General features: G+C 39.4%; 1 protein-coding gene across 2 annotated transcripts in view; it reads right to left on the bottom strand.

The window, feature by feature from the left end:
- Positions 1-12615, bottom strand: part of LAMC2 (laminin subunit gamma 2) — a 65898-nt gene extending 53283 nt beyond the window's left edge. The window contains exons 1-2 of one of the 2 annotated variants that reach the window (XM_087960866.1): positions 12210-12542; positions 6346-6390 (exon numbers count right to left, since the gene is read on the bottom strand). In XM_087960866.1, the coding sequence (XP_087816992.1) occupies positions 6346-6390; positions 12210-12291 (127 nt within the window). In that variant the 5' untranslated portion in view covers positions 12292-12542. Of the gene's footprint in view, positions 1-6345; positions 6391-12209 lie in introns of both variants that reach the window. The other variant, XM_026669261.2, reaches the window with a different exon arrangement.
- Between the last annotated feature and the right edge of the window lie 5076 nt (positions 12616-17691).

A 17691-nucleotide genomic window follows, 5' to 3' on the forward strand; every position in this document is an offset into this window, starting at 1 on the left:
AAGATTGTCTTTGCACCAAGACAAATTCCTTGTGTGTCCAATCACACTTGGCCAATAAAGAATTATATTCTATTCTGTATACACTCTACCCATTCTTGCATTGGCAGAAAACTATCTGCCAGCATGAATTTTGCACTCTCTGCAAGCAATCCCTATCCTATCCCTAGCCAAATACCAAGATCTGATTGTGCATCTGTAAGGCTTTAATAAGCAAAGTCATTGGTCAGTTCCTCCAGCTTTGATTCCTTTTTCCCTTTGTCAGCATCCACAAATGGTGGAAAAACATCTATCCAATATGATAGCGATACAGAAAAGTGGAGAAGCGACGAATTTCTACTGTCTTTTGCTTGAAAGATTAAAAACTAAAGTGAATGGCATCACGGAGTGAGATAAGCTGCACACACACATGCACACAAATGCTAATTTCTTTTGCATGATAAAGAGAGGGCAGTCGGTACTGCATGGTCTTCAGCCGGAAAGAGCGGAGTGGAAGAGGCAGCCTGGCCAAGGCAGCTGAGAGAAAGAATGTATGCCTGCAACAGCCTGAAAAGCCTAATAAGGACAGGTAACAAAGGCTGTCACAGGAAAGAGGAGAAGGATTTGTTCCTTCAAGAAACAACTTGAGGAAGCTTTGCAGAGGGAAATCCAAACTTGAAATGGGGAATTTCCTGATCATGATTGCTGCTAAGCAGTGAAACAACCTGCCTCCTGAGTCATGGGCCCTCGATTGCTAGAGGCTTTCAAAGTCTGGACAAACTTTTGCTTGTGAAAGTCTGAAGATTCCTGCCCTTGAGCCCTAAAGTCCTTTCCTACCCTCCATCATCTGACCTCACCTATTGATGGAACAGTAGCAAAGAGCATCCAATTTGATATAATTTGCAACTGCTGCTGGACTGCGTGGGTCCAAGGAGAAAACATTCCGTAACTTAAAAGCTGCCTCTTCCAATGGGTGATTACAGACCATGATTAATATGACTAATGGGGAAAGAAGAAGAAAGAAAGGTCTTATTTGTACTGCACAAAAATGCTTTATTACAGAAAAGCAATTTTGTGAAGGATTGAAATTGATGCTGAAAGAGTAGCAAACACGGGGTACGAGATCTTTTTTCCCACTGTCCAATTTCTGTTACAGTTTCTATTTCTCTGCACTAGCTGCTCCACAGACCCCCATTTTGACTTCTCAGCAACCTTTCTACTACACTCCTTGGCATACCTCCTCAATGATCTCAGGGACTGACCAAGTCTATCTAATAGCGACCTTGGGCCAGAGGTGGTATTCAGCAGGTTCTGACCAGTTCTGGCGGAAATTTTGAGTAGTTTGGAGAACCAGCAAATATCACCTCTGACTGGAGATTTTACAGTATCCTTCCCCTGCCACACCCACCAAGCCACACCCACAGAACCAGTAGTAAAAAAAATTTGAATCCCACCACTGCCTTGGGCCCATGTTTTTAGGGTCGTGTATATCATAACTAAAACCTTGACCAAGTCTTGATAGCTAATTGGCAGCTTCAGTTAAAGTCTGGCATATGCATGGCCAGGTAGCTCACTGGTGTTTTTTTTTGCAAAGTTTGTTGTGGCTTCCAGACCGAGTACAAGGATAGACTACACTCAGCACAGTAATATAAACATGAAGTGAAGTCAGCCCTGCTAGATGAACCAGAAAAAACATCAACCTCACCTGAAGGCTAACATTACTTTTATTAAGATCGGCTATTATAACAGAACCATGCAAGTCTGATTGTATTGTACTTTCTCCTCTTTAGTTCAGTGAATTGGGGGGGGGGGGCTTCTGTTGGAATCACTTCTGAATGTCATCTGGTTATTCTGGACTCTATAAAATGCTTCACCTCCTTTTCTTAGGCAGTATCTTTGTGCAGGTCATTTTCTTTAGTCTCTGCTGATTACCAAATGGTGCAGGGGTCTTCAAACTTGACACCTTGAAGACCTGTGGACTTCAACTCCCAGAATTCCTCCTCCCATCATGTTAGCTCAGGAATTCTGGGAGTTGAAGTCCACAAGTCTTAAGCTTGCCAAGGTTGAAGACCCTTGAAATGGTGAAACTATTGTAAGTAGTTTATCCCTGACTGTGAAGTCTATATCTGGCATACTGACTGAGGCTAGTCATAGGCAGAGATCTCACAGAAGTGTCTTGATCAATGTCTTCAAGACATCTGCAGGTACAAAGCACATATTCTTTCAGACTTCCCTCAAAGAGGCATTTTTGACCAAGAATTAGTTGGCAAAATATTTTGAATTAAGGAGGGTGGGGGTGTTTTCAAAGACTTATGTTGTATCCGGAAGTGCCTAAATTCCAAACAACTAGCCAAATGGGATTGGAATTGTGAGAGCTGTAATCCTGACACTTAGGGGGAAAGTTAGATGAATTGAGAGTGAAAACCAAACACATTCATATATATTGAACTTTATTGGGCATCTGTGTTTGTTTAGTGATCCACAACTGATATAGGAGATGTCAGCCTTCAAGATCTTCTTTCTGGCTGTCATGAGTAACAGGGGGAGGAAGGGGGAAAAGTATGGGAAACAGGCTGGAGATGTTACTAACTAATATTGTATAAACTGAGGAGGGTTTCTATTTCTTGCTTGGCCTTCTCTTCTCTGCGCAACTGCAAACCTTTATCTGAATAAGCCAAGATCAACTAATCATCACCACCTGGAGATGTCCACATGATGAGGTTCACAACTTTTAATTGGAAGAACCGTTTGAACTATTGGGGGTGGGGACATTTCACTCCCTTGATATATGTGATGTACGTGCCTATTTCCTCAGATTCAGAATTCTTTTGTTGCTACCACTTGACTTCCAGTAAAAGATATCTTTTCTCTAACTACAAGAGTCTAAGTATTTCTTTCTTGGATTTTGAACGGAGTACCAGCTGACAGGAGATTTAGTTAATTATGGCTGCAACGTTAAGCATAAGACAGCTTTGCAATTTCTAACATAAACTAGGAAAGAATAAAAGGATCTTTGCCTTTTATTCTTTAACTTCTGTTTCTTTAAATGAATGGTGATTTAGGGTAAATGTTAGCTCTAAAACCTGGGAATATCTGCTCCATACAGACATCATTTCTAACTGGTCTAAAGTTCCAAATATACATTGCTCAAAAAAATAAAGGGAAAACTTAAACAACACAATGTAACTCCAAGTCAATCACACTTCTGTGAAATCAAACTGTCCACTTAGGTAGCAATACTGATTGACAATCAATTTCACATGCTGTTGTGCAAATGGAATAGACAACAGGTAGAAAGCATAGGCAGTTAGCAAGACATCACCAATATAGGAGTGGTTCTGCAGGTGGTGACCACAGACCACTTCTCAGTTCCTATGCTTTCTGGCTGATGGTTTGGTCACGTTTGAATGCTGGCGGTGCTTTCACTCTAGTGGTAGCATGAGATGGAGTCTACAACCCACACAAGTGGCTCAGGTAGTGCAGCACATCCAGGATGGCATATCAATGTGAGCTGTGGCAAGAAGGTTTGCTGTGTCTGTCAGCGTAGTGTCCAGAGCATGGAGGCGCTACCAGGAGACAGGACAGTACATCAGGAGATGTGGAGGAGGCTGTAGGAGGGCAACAACCCAGCATCAGGACTGCTACCTCTGCCTTTGTGCAAGGAGGGAAAGGAGGGGCACTGCCAGAGCCCTGCAAAATGACCTCCATTGGGCCACAAATGTGCATGTGGCTGCTCAAACAGTCAGAAATAGACTCCATGAGGGTGGTATGAGGGCCCGACGTCCACAGGTGGGGGTTGTACTTACAGCCCAACACCGTGCAGGATGATTGGCATTTGCCAGAGAACACCAAGATTGGCAAATTCGCCACTGGCACCCTGTGCTCTTCACAGATGAAAGCAGGTTCATACTGAGCACATGTGACAGACGTGACAGGGTCTGGAGACGCCTTGGAGAACGTTCTGCTGCCTGCAACATCCTCCAGAATGACTGGTTTGGCAGTGGGTCAGTAATGGTGTGGGGTGGCATTCCTTTAGAGGGCCACACAGCCCTCCATGTGCTCGCCAGAGGTAGCCTGACTGCCATTAGGTACCGAGATGAGATCCTCAGACCCCTTGTGAGACCATATACTGGTGCGGTTGGCCCTGGGCTCCTCCTAATGCAAGACAATGCTAGACCTCATGTGGCTGGAGTGTGTCAGAGGTTCCTACAAGATGAAGGCATTGATGCTATGGATTGGCCCGCCCGTTCCCCAGACCTGAATCCAATTGAGCACATCTGGAACATCATGTCTTGCTCCATCCACCAACACCACGTTGCACCACAGACTGTCCAGGAGTTGGGGGATGCTTTAGTCCAGGTGTGGGAGGAGATCCCTCAGGAGACCATCTGCCACCTCATCAGGAGCATGCCCAGGCGTTGTAGGGAGGTCATACAGGCACGTGGAGGCCACACACACTACTGAGCCTCATTTTGACTTGTTTGAAGGACATTACATCCAAGTTGGATCAGCCTGTAGTGTTTTTTTTTCCACTTTCATTTTGAGTGTAACTCCAAATCCAGACTTCCATGGGTTGCTAAATTTGATTTCCATTGATAATTTTTGTGTGATTTTGTTGTCAGCACGTTCAACTATGTAATGAACAAAGTATTTAATAAGAATATTTCATTCATTCAGATCTAGGATGTCTTATTTTTGTGTTCCCTTTATTTTTTTGAGCAGTGTGTAAGAGGCATATTTTGACTGAGAAGACTTTCTCTGTTCTTTTCTATCCCAAATTATGAAGTTTAATTTTTTAATTATTTTCCCTGTGGTGCAATATTAGAAAGGTGCATCTATTTACATAATTGGAATTAATTTGCCAAATCAGCCAACCAATCAATCAGTCAACTACAGTATAACAAAGTATTAGATCAGAGTTGCAAAATTCAAATCAACAACTATATGACCACTAAGAGATATAGAAAATACTTCCCCTAGAAAAAGGTTCTCACAAAAAAACCTAAAACATCAGGGACAATTTGGTGTGCTATCTTTTAAATTTTAAAAAGTCTTAACACAAGGAGAAAATGATTTCTCACAGATTACACTATTTTTTCATATTGGTACAAGTGGGGAAAAAGTACCTGAGCATGCAGTATTGTTGGAGGGCAGAGCCTAAGAGTGGAAATTCATGCTGGATTGACTACATCTAAAAGTCTTCCCATTTCTTGCCATAAAATTCTGGCAAAATTTTGCACTCCGGGATAAAGTTCTACTTCCTGGAATATAAGAACTTCTCTATTCCTTATTCCTTATTTTGCTCAATGTGAGATGCTAACTCGCACAAAGCAACATTCCCTGATGCTTGTCAGGTGCAAAGAATCAAGATCATTTATAAAGTTGCAGCATACAAGATTTATTCAACCTGTATACAAGAATCTAGTCAATTAATGATCAGCACTAAATTGGCTCTAGATAAGGGTCAATAGAATTCAAGGGAGGCTGGACTTGGATCTCTTGTGGCAACACAAGGTCTCTAAACTTGTGGTGTGTTTAACTCCACCCCTCCCAGCTCTTTCTGCTCTTCTCCTCCAGTGCCCTGTTCATTGTTCTTCTGTACAGGTATTACTGAGATCCAGGTTTATTACAAGATGTGATACCTCTTGCTTATTTGTTAAAAAAAAAACTACAAACTTCAAATACGGGAATGATGGCCAGTTAGTTAACTGTCCACCATATAATTATAGCAAAACAATTTTCCTATCCAACAGATTAATCCATTTATGAATTACATCAATATCATGTCTGGGTTTTGCTACAACCTGTAAATATAAACAACAACTGCTTTGAAGACAATGACATCATGATAAGGCTGTCTGTAATTTTTGCAAAGTTAAACCACATCTCTTGCCAGGGTTGTTGTACCAATCAAGTTGTTTCATGATTTTTGTTTATTTATTTAGTTTGAATAAGACTCTCAGTTCTGAAATGGGTTCTCCTCCTAAAACTATATTCCCATCTTCAATATGACTCTAGACTCTTTTTTTGCCATTGGAAAGCCCTTTGGTTGAGATAAGCAGAAAAATATCTTTAAAAATAATATCATCTGCTGACGGGAAAAGTCACCAAGTGAAAAAGACGATGAACAAAGCAACCCTAAAATATATTTCATGAAACATATTTGATTTGTAGCATTTTAAATGCTATAACTGTTATTTGAAGAAGACGGTATCTAAAAATCTTTAATGTGGTTTATCATGGACCCAAAATAGTTTTCTACTGCTGTTCCAAGCTATATTATAATTTTGCCAAAGTAGAATCCATGTTCTCAGCTAAGAAGACATGGAACAAATGAAGACAGGAAATAATAACATTATAAACACTCACAAAAATTCCAGAGCGGGCTTCCAGAAGGAAAGGCAGTAACCAATACTAATGTTTGGTGAAAAAATAAAATAAATCAGCAAGAGCACAGTTAACACTGCTGTCAGTTATCCTGAGACACAAATCTTAATTCAATGAGTTTTACTTCTAAGTTGACATGTATAGGATTGTGCTGTGGCTCATTTCCCTCAACCCCATGAAGGTCTGGGTTGTTTATCTGAATATAGCTTGGGCATGGTGTTCATTCTCTAACAATGTTGCACTGTTGTTTTTTTACTATTAAGGGACAGTTTAGTACAGGGGTGTCAAACTCACATCGTCACGGCAGCGTCACGTGACGTATCGGGAACTTTTTCCCCACTACTAAACCAAGCCTTGGCCTGGTTTAGTATGTTTTGGTCATTGCGTTGTGATTTGTTCACTTTATAAAAGTCAGAAAACATCCATATATTTGATCTTTATCCCTCAAAAACAGATTCTTAACACCTGCCATTTCCCTCTGCCTTTTTTCCCCATCAATATAAAAGTTGGATGGAACACAGAACTGACGCACATTGTAAAGGAATAATTTCAAGGAAGAGGAAGAAATGCTGCAATCAAGGCAAAGTCAGATGAATAAAATTTGAGTTTGGGATAGAAATGTGGTTTGAGTAAGCATCTCAGAAATGAACCTCCCTGGTTTTCATGACATTAGGATGGTGGGGAAGTATCTTGAGGCTTTATTACTGCATAATAAAAGTAGTATTTACACTATAACTGGCACCCTGGTCTACCTTGAACACACACACACACACACACAAGAAAATTAAATCAAATAGCCTGTTCTACTGATGGTAAAGTGTATGTAAAAAAAATCCCTATTTCTTTTCTTTCTTTCTTTTTAAATGCAAGTCCATTTTGAAGACTTCACACTGGCTGGCAGTCTCGGCTGGTTTTGGGTGTTCCAGAAATCACGGTTATTGCACTTTCAATCCTTCACTATAGGATGGCAAAGCTTCCCTGCTTCTAGGAAAGTAGGGTTTGGCTGTAGTTCAGGTTGCTACTTATGGCTCTGAGGATCTTGGCAGGCCAAACAAAAATGTCTTTACAAAGGGAGTATTTTGGGGTCAGTACTTTTCATTTTGTTCATTCAGGCAGAAGGATTAAGATATTTGCTCAGTAACTAGAAGCACTCAACACTATTAGACACAATTGGGCTGTTAATTGTAGTAGTACAACTTTTACTTCAATGCGTTTCTAACATTCCAAGTTAAGCATTCTGCATTTTCATGTCTCTTTTTATCTATGATAAAAAGTAAAGAGAAAGAAGAGAGAACAGGTGTTGTTTGAAGAGTCTGTCTGCATGGTAGTGAAGCCTGCCTACCCTAAGCATAGTCATTTTGTAACTGAAGCTGATCAGCTGGAATTTGATATATACAGGTAGTCTTCCACTTACAACCATTCATTAATGACTGTTGGAAGTTACAATGGCACCCCAAAAAAGTGACATGATCATTTTTCACATCTGCAACCTTTGTGGCATTCCCAGATTATGCAATCAAAATTTGGATGCTTGGCAACTGGCTCATATTTATGATGATTGCAGTGTCCCAAGGTGAAGCAATCGCCTCTTGCAATCCTCTGACAAGCCAGGTCAATAGGGAAGCAAGATTCACTTAAAAACCATGTTATTAACTTAACAACTGCAGTGATCCACTTAACAACGATGGCAAGAAAGGTTGTAAAATGGGGCAAAACCTCACTTGACAACTATCTCACTTAGCAACAGAAATTTTGGGCTCAATTGTGGTAGTAAGTTGAGGACTACCTGCATAGCAGGTGGCAGTATGTAGCCCATCTCAGCTGGTCTCAAAATGCTAAGCAGGGTCACTCATGATTGGTATCTGGATGAGACCCCAGAACTATAGTCTAAACTGGTACTTTAAAACATCTGGAAGAAGACAATCGGTTATTCCACAATTTAGAACATAGAATAACAGAGTTGAAAGACGTTGAAGGTCATCTAATCCAATTCCCTGCACAAGCAAGAGAATCTACACCATTTCATACAGGTAACTTCTTGAAAGTTTCCAGTGATGGAGCACCCACAACTTCTGAAGGCAAGGCATTCCACTGGTTGATTTCTCTCACCGTTAGGACATTTCTTCTTAGTTCTAGGTTGCTTCTCTCGTTGATTATTTTCCATCCATTGGTTCTTGTCTTGCCTTCTGGTGCTTTGGGAAATAGGTTGATCCTCTCTTCTTTGTAACAGCCCCTCAAATATTGAGGACATTATTGAGCACAGAACCAAAGTAATAGGAAAGCTCTTCCTCTTACATTCCAGAAAGAAAATTATGGCAAGAAGTCACTAAATACAGGTCAGAGACAATGGGAATCAAAATGTTTACTGCTAACTAGAAAAGTAAAAGTGATTAATTTTAGTTTCTTGGGTTGAAAACTAGATAAGGTGAGCAATATGCTGGAAAAGCGAAGAGGACTTTAATCCTAGGAAGGAAGATAAGGATAGACAAGATCTTGTTGAAGGATATCAATATTTTCATGATAACAAAAATCAAATCGTTTGTATCTTCAGATTATGGATGTGGACATTCTAATAATACTGGTGACCTTCAAGAAGAATAAATCAGTCCTTGACTAAGTAAAAAATATGGGATTGCTTGTGGTGATGATCAGCAAGTAGAAATTACTGTAATATGAGCATATGACATAAGCAGAGGATGGACTAGGAACAAATGTTTATGCTTGACGAAGTTGAGGGATGTAAAAAAACAAGAAGACAATAGATATGATAGATACAACCAAAGAAATTACCAGAATATTTTTTGGAAGAACTACAAATCATTACTAGAGGTAAGATGGTGAGCAATTTGTTCATACAGTCACCAGGAATCAAACTTGATTTCATGGCCCCTAACTAATGCTGATTTATAAAATAAGCTCACAAATAAAACCCTTCTCTCTATGTTAGCTCTCATGCCTTACCTTTCTCTAATTTAGGTCTATGCCCTAGTAATCTAATGGACGGTGACTTCCAGTAATCTGGGGATCACTATCCATTAGATTTCCTCCTTTCTGGTTAACATTCTGAACCCGTGAAGCCATTATATACATTCAGTGCCATATTATAAATTGTAAATGAACAAATCTAAGGATGTAGTGAAACTTTTACAAATATGTCATTAGAATAAAGCCCAACCTGGGTTTAAAAGTACAGAGTTACTTTGTGCTAAATCACATTCTGAGGTTATAGATCGCTGAACTATAGTTTTCGTTTGCACAATGCAATGAGTAACATTCAGCAGTGGGATCCTACCTGATTCACTACCGGTTCGGTGATTGTGTGTGCACCTAATGTGCACAAACCTAACACACACACACAGCTTTCCACACACCAGCTGAGGCCTGCAGCTGAGAAGATAAAGAAGAGAAAAGCTCAGGGCTGGGTGGGAGGGCCGATCCTGTGCTTTTCTCTTCTTTATCCTCTCAGCTGAGGATTTTTTTCCTCCTCTCAGCTGATTATTGGCTTTTTTTTTTACTACCGGGCCGAACCGGTAGCATATCACCACTGATAACATTCCATCAAAGACCAAGACACTTGGTCTGACAGGAAAAAAAGAAGGACTAAAAATTAGCAAGTTACACATAAATGAAAACAAAAATGGAGCAAATAGATTACAGGTAGTCCTCAGCTTGCAACTATTTGTTTAGTGATCATTCAAAGTAACAACAACACTGACTCACACTTACAACCTCATGCAGCAGCCCCATGGTCATGTGATCAAAATTTAGGCACTTGGCAACTAACATGTATGTATGGCGGTTGCAGCCTCTCAGGGTCATGTGATCGACATTCCAGGCCATCCCAGCCAGCTTCCGACAAGCAAAGTCAATGGGGAAATCCGGATTCCCTTAATGACTGTGTGGTTCACTTATCAACTTGAAATAATTCACTTAACATCCATGGCAGAAAAAGGTTGTAAAATTTGGGCACAACTCATTTAACCACCTTACTAAGTAATGGAAAATCTGGTTCCAATTCTGGTTGTAAATTGAGAACTACCTGTAATATGCTGGATTTTATGAACAATGGGAAAACACATCCAGAAATCTGAAGATGCGTAAATGCTGGTAGAAAGCAAATGGGAATGACTATAATATCTTCTACATGCTGAAGAAGTGTGAAGGGGAGAGAATTCCATTGGTAAAGCAGAAGAAGATTAAGTGAAGATTAGGTTAATTCCACAGATTCATTCAATGATTAAAAAAATATTCTTAACAAATATGTGCATGCTTGGTTTGTTCTTAAGCTGTCTTTAAAAGTCTACTCTTCTATTTTCTTGGATTCATGGAGGAATTTTCCAACCCTAAGGTTGGGCATTCTAAGGAAAATTCAGTTGCCTTTATTTGAAGCAGCTTACTCCTAGTTTACTAATTGCCTTTAGTGAGCATATAATGCATTTCTCACCCCCACAGACACATTGTTCAAAACTTGTGATCAGATTGATATCCACGAAGAGTTAATAGAGAAATCAGAGTCAGATTTTATTTCTCTTAAAGGTTTTTAAAGCTTTAATAATTAGAAATAGGTCCAGAAAATAGTTGTGTTAAATTGCTCCTTCTTTTAGGATATTCCACACAGTCTTTTAATTCCTGCCATATCTCTAGTTTTGCTTGATAGTGATTTATTTGTTTGTTTGTTTATTTTTTATTTATTTTCATACTTCTTAATAATAATAACTCACACTTGGTGAGTTGAGCTTCTATATATAGAGAAGATACTCTCTTTCCTAAATTCTGTTTTTGGAGAGACAAGCAAAGAAAAAGTTTGGGAATTGGGGGCAATGAGAAGAGGGACTGATGTCCCCACATGATATATAGAATAAGGCTTTATATTAAAATTCTCAGCATCCCCGTGAAATGATATTTCCTACAATGCTTAAAAGGAAAAATATTTACGATGGTATAAAATACACATCATTGTAATATTGATAGCTAGAGTTATATATTATCAATTACAAGATGATAAGTGTGTCAACTCCACACATTATCCAAATGCATACTGATAGAAACACCTTCTTAATCTTAGTAAAATTATGTCATCAAATTAATTTTATGAACATAAGTTACAAATGCTTCACCGCTTGTACATTCAACTTGGCGTCAAACTTGAAAACCAGAATAAATAATTGCAGCATTCCCTTCAGAGGTAATTTGCATTGCTTGCAAAATTGTGTACAAAATATAGAAAGGGCGTTAAATTGTCTGTTTTGGACTTATCAGCCATTTGAAAAATTAGAGAAAAATAGAATGCAAAAAAGAAAAGAAAAACCACATAATTTACATGGAATTTAGAATGAACAATTTACTTTATGAATGAAACACTCTCCGTCCTAGCTATTATCCAGTCATTTTCATTTACAATGAAAAGACCTGTTAAAATGTTAGGGTATATGTCCCAGGCTTTGGCCTAGTCATGGTGATTACAACAGCCTTGCAGTGGTTTAATCCTGCACCCAAACAAAACATCTGAACATGACCTAGCTTCTTTTAGTTGCTAGGTGACCACCCCATAAGCTTCAAAGAGGGATGATAGGAACTGATTTAAGGATCAGAAAGGGGTCAAGACCTGGGGAAGAAAAGATAGGTGAACAACTGATCTTCTCTTCTGTATCATCCACTTGTTGAGAGCTGGCCATCAAATCACTGTTATTAGTTCCTGAGAAATCCCACCTGCTCACTGTAACTTGGAGAATTGCCTAAGGGGGAAACTTTCACATGGAAAACAGGAAAAAGAGAAATGGAACTAAATTGAATCCCTTTCCAAAACTAGAGCAGGATGCTTTTAATTTAAGTTTTTTGAGTCTCACCTTCTCTTCTTTGGGTGCCAAGAGTTGCAGGGAAAAATGAAGCGGAAAGGCAACTCAGAGTTATCAGCCAAGATAGAGACATTTCGGGCAACCCAGGACTAACTTTGTCTCCAGAGGTGACTCAGATCCACCGTTCTTCCCAGCTGTGATCTTGACTGGAGAGGTAGCCTCTGTCTGGTGGCTTTTCAGCTGCAGCCTATTCCACTGTGCCTTCTTGTCTTCTTTCAGGGAATTTTTATTGCCTCTCCTGCCTGAATCATTCTCGACAGGAAGAAAGGAACTTGCCTCCACTCTGACTCACCTTGTGAATTAAAAAGAAGAAGAAGAGGGGGGGGGAGGGAGCAGCCCATGTACAGTGCAAGGAGGTATAACACTTAACTATTTCTCCTTAGTTGTTCACAGGGGCGGTTCTCTACAGAGCACAGCAGCAACCGCCCCTGGCCACAAGCCAGGAGGGAGTGGGATGGCAGCAGAAGGACGGGAAGTAAAATTTAAGCCTGTATCTTTCCCACTTCTGGCACTGACTTAAAGCAGAGGAGCTGCTTAGAATGGCTATATATGAAGGTCAACTTCGCTTCCAAAGAAGAGGAACACACCATTTTTCTCCCTGCATTTTGTTTTCCAGATGTTGGAATGAACTGGGCATGTTCTCACTCACCTCCAGTCAATTAGAGTAATTTTGAAAATCTCAGCCTGATGATTATAGGGAACACTGCAGCAGTCTTCAAGTTTGCCAGCTTTTGGATTTACAATGCGAAGGAAGATTAGATAGCCTGATTCCATCCAGATTAAAGTACTCGGACATATTTGGAAGCATAATTGGTACTGTATATACATTTAGGGAAATAAGTAACATGACTGAATTGAGCCACATTCTTGATGACTTAATCGACATGGGTCTGTGGCTCTCTTGGCAAGCATTTAGAATTGGTTTGCCATAACTTCCTTCAGGCATTATTTTTCAACTTTCCAGCCTTATCTGTAGGCTGAGGATTTGCAGATGGCTTCCAATCCAAGTGCTTAATCAGGTCTAATCATGCTTAGCTTTTCAAGATCAGCTAAGGAAGTGCTTTTTAAACTTGGAAGCTTGAAGATGTTGGGACTTCAACTCCCAGAATTTCCCAGCCAGCCCATTTTCCACATTATAATATATGAAATTTAAGAATAATCCAGTAGCTTCATCCTCTTTTATTTCAGCTTTCAGAGTTCCACTGATTCTCAAGAGTGATTATTTGGATTTACATAGTTACCTGTAATGCAAGAGTCAAGAAGAAAGCACGTAATTTATTTAGCCCAGAATTATACAATGTAGGGTTTAAGAGCTTTTGGGTGACCTATCACTACCTCCGCCACTACCATTATGCATATTTCTCCAAAGCCTCTTTATTGTCCAATGTAATAAAGGAAAAAATAGTAGATAAGCTACTTTTATTTTATTTTTTAAAAGATGTCTTATCCTTTTAATAATTTATAATATAATTTGAATGAAATTTTGATTTAATATTTGTCTCTTTTTAGTTCTTGTCTTGCTTTGGTTTTACCCATCTGTTGAAGCACCACAGATGGAAAGGCTTAGTGCTGAAGGCTAACCCTTTATCTGAAAAAAGTTATGTACTCTGTTTTAGCCTTACTTTTTCCACAAGTAATACCTTCTTAAAACATATGGTACCTAAGTCTCAGCTCTTGCTGTACCAGCAATAATAAACGCATTCCTCCCCATATTTCTGCTTTGATGAAAAGCAGAAATCCTTACTTGAGGATTCCTTACTTGAGGAAATCCTATATAGTTGCATCATAGCTATATCTACCCCTATATCAAGCCAACTTGATCGTGACATCATGCAAGACTTCCCACAGCTCCTAGATCAGTGCTGTAGATTCCTAGCTCTAATTTTATGTAATGAATGCTTAGATGTTTTCTTTAATCTTTTGAGTTGTCTGACAGCTTCCTCAGCCTTAAGGTTCTGATGGTGGTTCAGACAGGGTGAAGTTTTGTGGTTGCTCATAGCTGGGAGGATCGGGAAAGGCACTGCTATAGGACTGTGCATAAGATCATCCCCTTTTGATTTGGACTGTCAGATAGGCAAGCAAGACCTCGCAGCAGAAAGCTAAGGCAGCAGAGATGGAGGGGTGGATAAAAGTATCTCCACAGTATCTCCACAGCAACTGAAAAGTGAAAATGTTATTGACAATTCCAGGGACAAAGAAATAAGTTGGGAGATGACGATGGTTTTGAATCCAATGAAAAAGTCTGAGCAAAGAAGCAAGGAAGCAAGACCTGTAGATTTCAGAATTAGAAATCAGAAACTAATTCCAATTTGGATGACATGATGATACATCTATGAAATCATTTCATAGAACTAGTACTCTCCCAGGAGACTGAATAGTCTGCCTTCTACCCCAGTACTCTTATCTGAGCGATGATGTAAAGCTGATTTGAAATACAAAACCAAGAGGTCCGAACCTGAGACTCTCACTGTTATTGTTTTTCTGGACTTTTCTTTCCCTCCTGAAGTAGGTTTTTCTTCAAATCGGTTCTGGTCAGGCAGAATCACTTTCTTCTCCCATCCAGCCTCATTTTGCAAATTTCTGTGGATGTATCTCAGTTGTGGGATTCAATTTTTTTTACTACTGGTTCTGTGGATGTGGCTTAGTGGGCATGGCAGGGGAAGGATACTGCAAAATCTCCATTCTCTCCCCACACCACTAACCTGCTTTCCAGCTCCATTTTCCTCTGCAGGGCAACAAAAGAAGACCCAGCCAATCAGCTGGGACTCGGGAGGCAGAGAATAGAGGGAGGCGGGGCCAGTCAGAGGGGGTATTCTGAACTACTCAAAATTTCTGCTACTGGTTCTCCAGAACTGGTCAGAACCTGCTGAATACCACCTCTGATGTATCTCACACCTTCTCTACTTTGCAATCTTAAAGCCCCCTGGCCACATGCAATATGTACATATACACCATACACAAAATAGCAGGATACCCACAAGTTTGGTATTCCAGTATAAAGACAATTAGAGGTGTCTGATCTTGCTAGTATTGCTAGGGTTGGAATAAAAACAGTACAATATATTGGAATATAGGGGGTTGGAATAAAAACAGTACAATATATTTATATGTTTACAATATGTTTAAGTTCACATATGTCCTTCTTTGTAGATTTGTATTCTTAAAAATTCATTTTTTTTGTTATAGTAGCAATCTGTAGCTATTCAGACTAACTGTTCACAAAGTTCATGCCCTCAATGGAAGCATGATTTAAGGATATAGGCTGCTATACCTTACTTATCTCTTCCTGATGTGAATGCAGGCCAGCTTCTTAGAATAAGAATTAGAGCTCAGTTTATAATGTGTATATCAACTGTTACTACATGTTGCTTTCCCATCATGAAGGATAGCCACCCCACTTGCTTCCTTATCAGTTGCAGAGCAATTCATTCAGCAATTCATTCTTCATTCTTCACTGTTCTACCACAGTCTTTGATCAATTTATTGTACTAAATAAGTAGGTCTTATACTGTGGCTTTTGCTTTTGGCTTTTTTGGCTGTAAGAGACCAATGGCTCAAGACTAGCTGTAGCCTGCTAATTTTGGACTTGTAAAACATGTAGACTTTCTACAAGTTGTTGGCTTTCTTGGTAGGTACACTGAGTACCGGAGACAAATTCCTTGTGTGTCTAACCTCACTTGGCCAAATCAAACATTCCATTCTATTCTAGGTGATTCATAACTATATTAGCATCCAAAGCCAAACTAGCCATGGAGGCATTGTGCCCGGTGACTTGTTGAGGAAGGAGCTGTTCCACAATAGACTGGCAAAGTCAACTGGAGCTGAACAGATTGATAACGTCTTCTTGAGAGTTATCCCTGAGGAACCCTAAAGAGCCTGCACAGGAAGTTTTCTATTGGGAGAAAAAAGAAAGCGTTCCTCTCAATTTGGACCACAGAAAAATCTGACCACCTGCTTAAAAATGACTAATACTATAAAATTAACCTGAACTTCTAAAGAAGATTATTTTTAAGAGAGTGAAAGGGGTTTTTTCCAATCATTAATTAACATTTACTGCAAATTAATTACTGCAATAATTAATTATTACTGCAAATTTGGAATTAAGAGATAAGAGTTATTCTGAAGAAAAGCCACATATGGAAGTGTGGCTCTTGTGTGTATGATAATAAGTGCTTATCTGCTTATTTAGATACAACCTAAATGCCACTTAAATCATAGTAAGTTCTTCCTCCCTTTTTTCAATAGGTTCTTGGGCTCAATTGTGGTCATAAGTTGAGAACTATCTGTACTTCCTCAATTTATTCTGGCTGGCCTTTCTCCCCAAGAGAAATTTCACCTTAGTCTGGGCAAGAACTTCAGATGTATCTTGAGGAATGTTTAGATCACCAAATACTCTCAAAACTCTTGGGAAGAGAAATTCCAGCAACAGTTGGTCAGTCAGGTAGAACTTGTAGTACTTCCTGCTAATTTGCTTTGTGGACAAAAGATTTGGTGTGAGCATTCAGAATTTATCTAGATATTTACCACACATTCATAAATTTTTCAGTTTAATTTAGTTTACAGCTTATTACTTGGCCATCTCTTAGTTAGGAGTATCCATTTCCTAAAGGAGTGATAACAGACAAAAAAATACTGTGGTTAGAAAGAGTTTGTTTTTCAAAGTCTGCAGGCTGATTGAGAAAGATAATGCATTGAAGTGCAGAGAAAACATTCTGAAATCCTTCTCTGTGTTTTCTTATTTGATCTATAGCTCTTTCTTTTTATAGGATGCCCAGACTGCCCACATGAAGTTCAATTTCCCCGGGTAAAGATTTTCTAAGACTGGTTGCTTATCCAAGCAGCAGTCTAGGTATTATATGCATTGTATCTCAGTGATTTGGCTAGATGAAACTTTCAATCAATCATCCACATAGCCCACTACTTTTATTAGTAGTGAGATTAATTCAGATACTGTGATTTTCACAGCCAATTCTGGCTGACAAGTTGTTATAAACAGCAGGTTGGACAAAGGTGTGAACCCGATAGAAAAGAACATTTGTAGTTCAGAATTGAACTGTGGAGTCCTTGGTGCTCTCTGAGCTCCCTTGTTTGCTTGCAGATATTTTATTAGTCAACTAGATAACATCATCAGGGCTAGTGAGTGTTGGGTTTGCTTCCTGTTTATATACAGTACACTAACTTGCCTTGCTAATGTGGGTGGAGGTGTGGTTTTCTTGGAAGTACTTTGATTAGGGTATTGTTCCTGCTTATTTGTCTGGTGTTAATTCCTGCTTATCTGGGGTGCTTCTGGGTCTTTTGGTTTTCTTCTTAGCTTTTTAATTGTCTCTTTTGAATGGTGCGTAAATGTGATTTATATCTATGTGTTTCTTTGGCTCTAGGTGATAAAAGATGTGAATCCCTGGCTCTGTCTCAAAATTCAGTATATTGTAATGGCAGCTAAGGCCTCCCTTAGTCAGGCCTTATAGTCAAGCCA

Source organism: Notechis scutatus, chromosome 3 (assembly GCF_049901735.1).
Source record: "Notechis scutatus isolate UNSWTSFEM ecotype Mainland chromosome 3, rNotScu1.2, whole genome shotgun sequence".
NCBI classification, from domain to species: Eukaryota; Metazoa; Chordata; class Lepidosauria; order Squamata; family Elapidae; genus Notechis; species Notechis scutatus.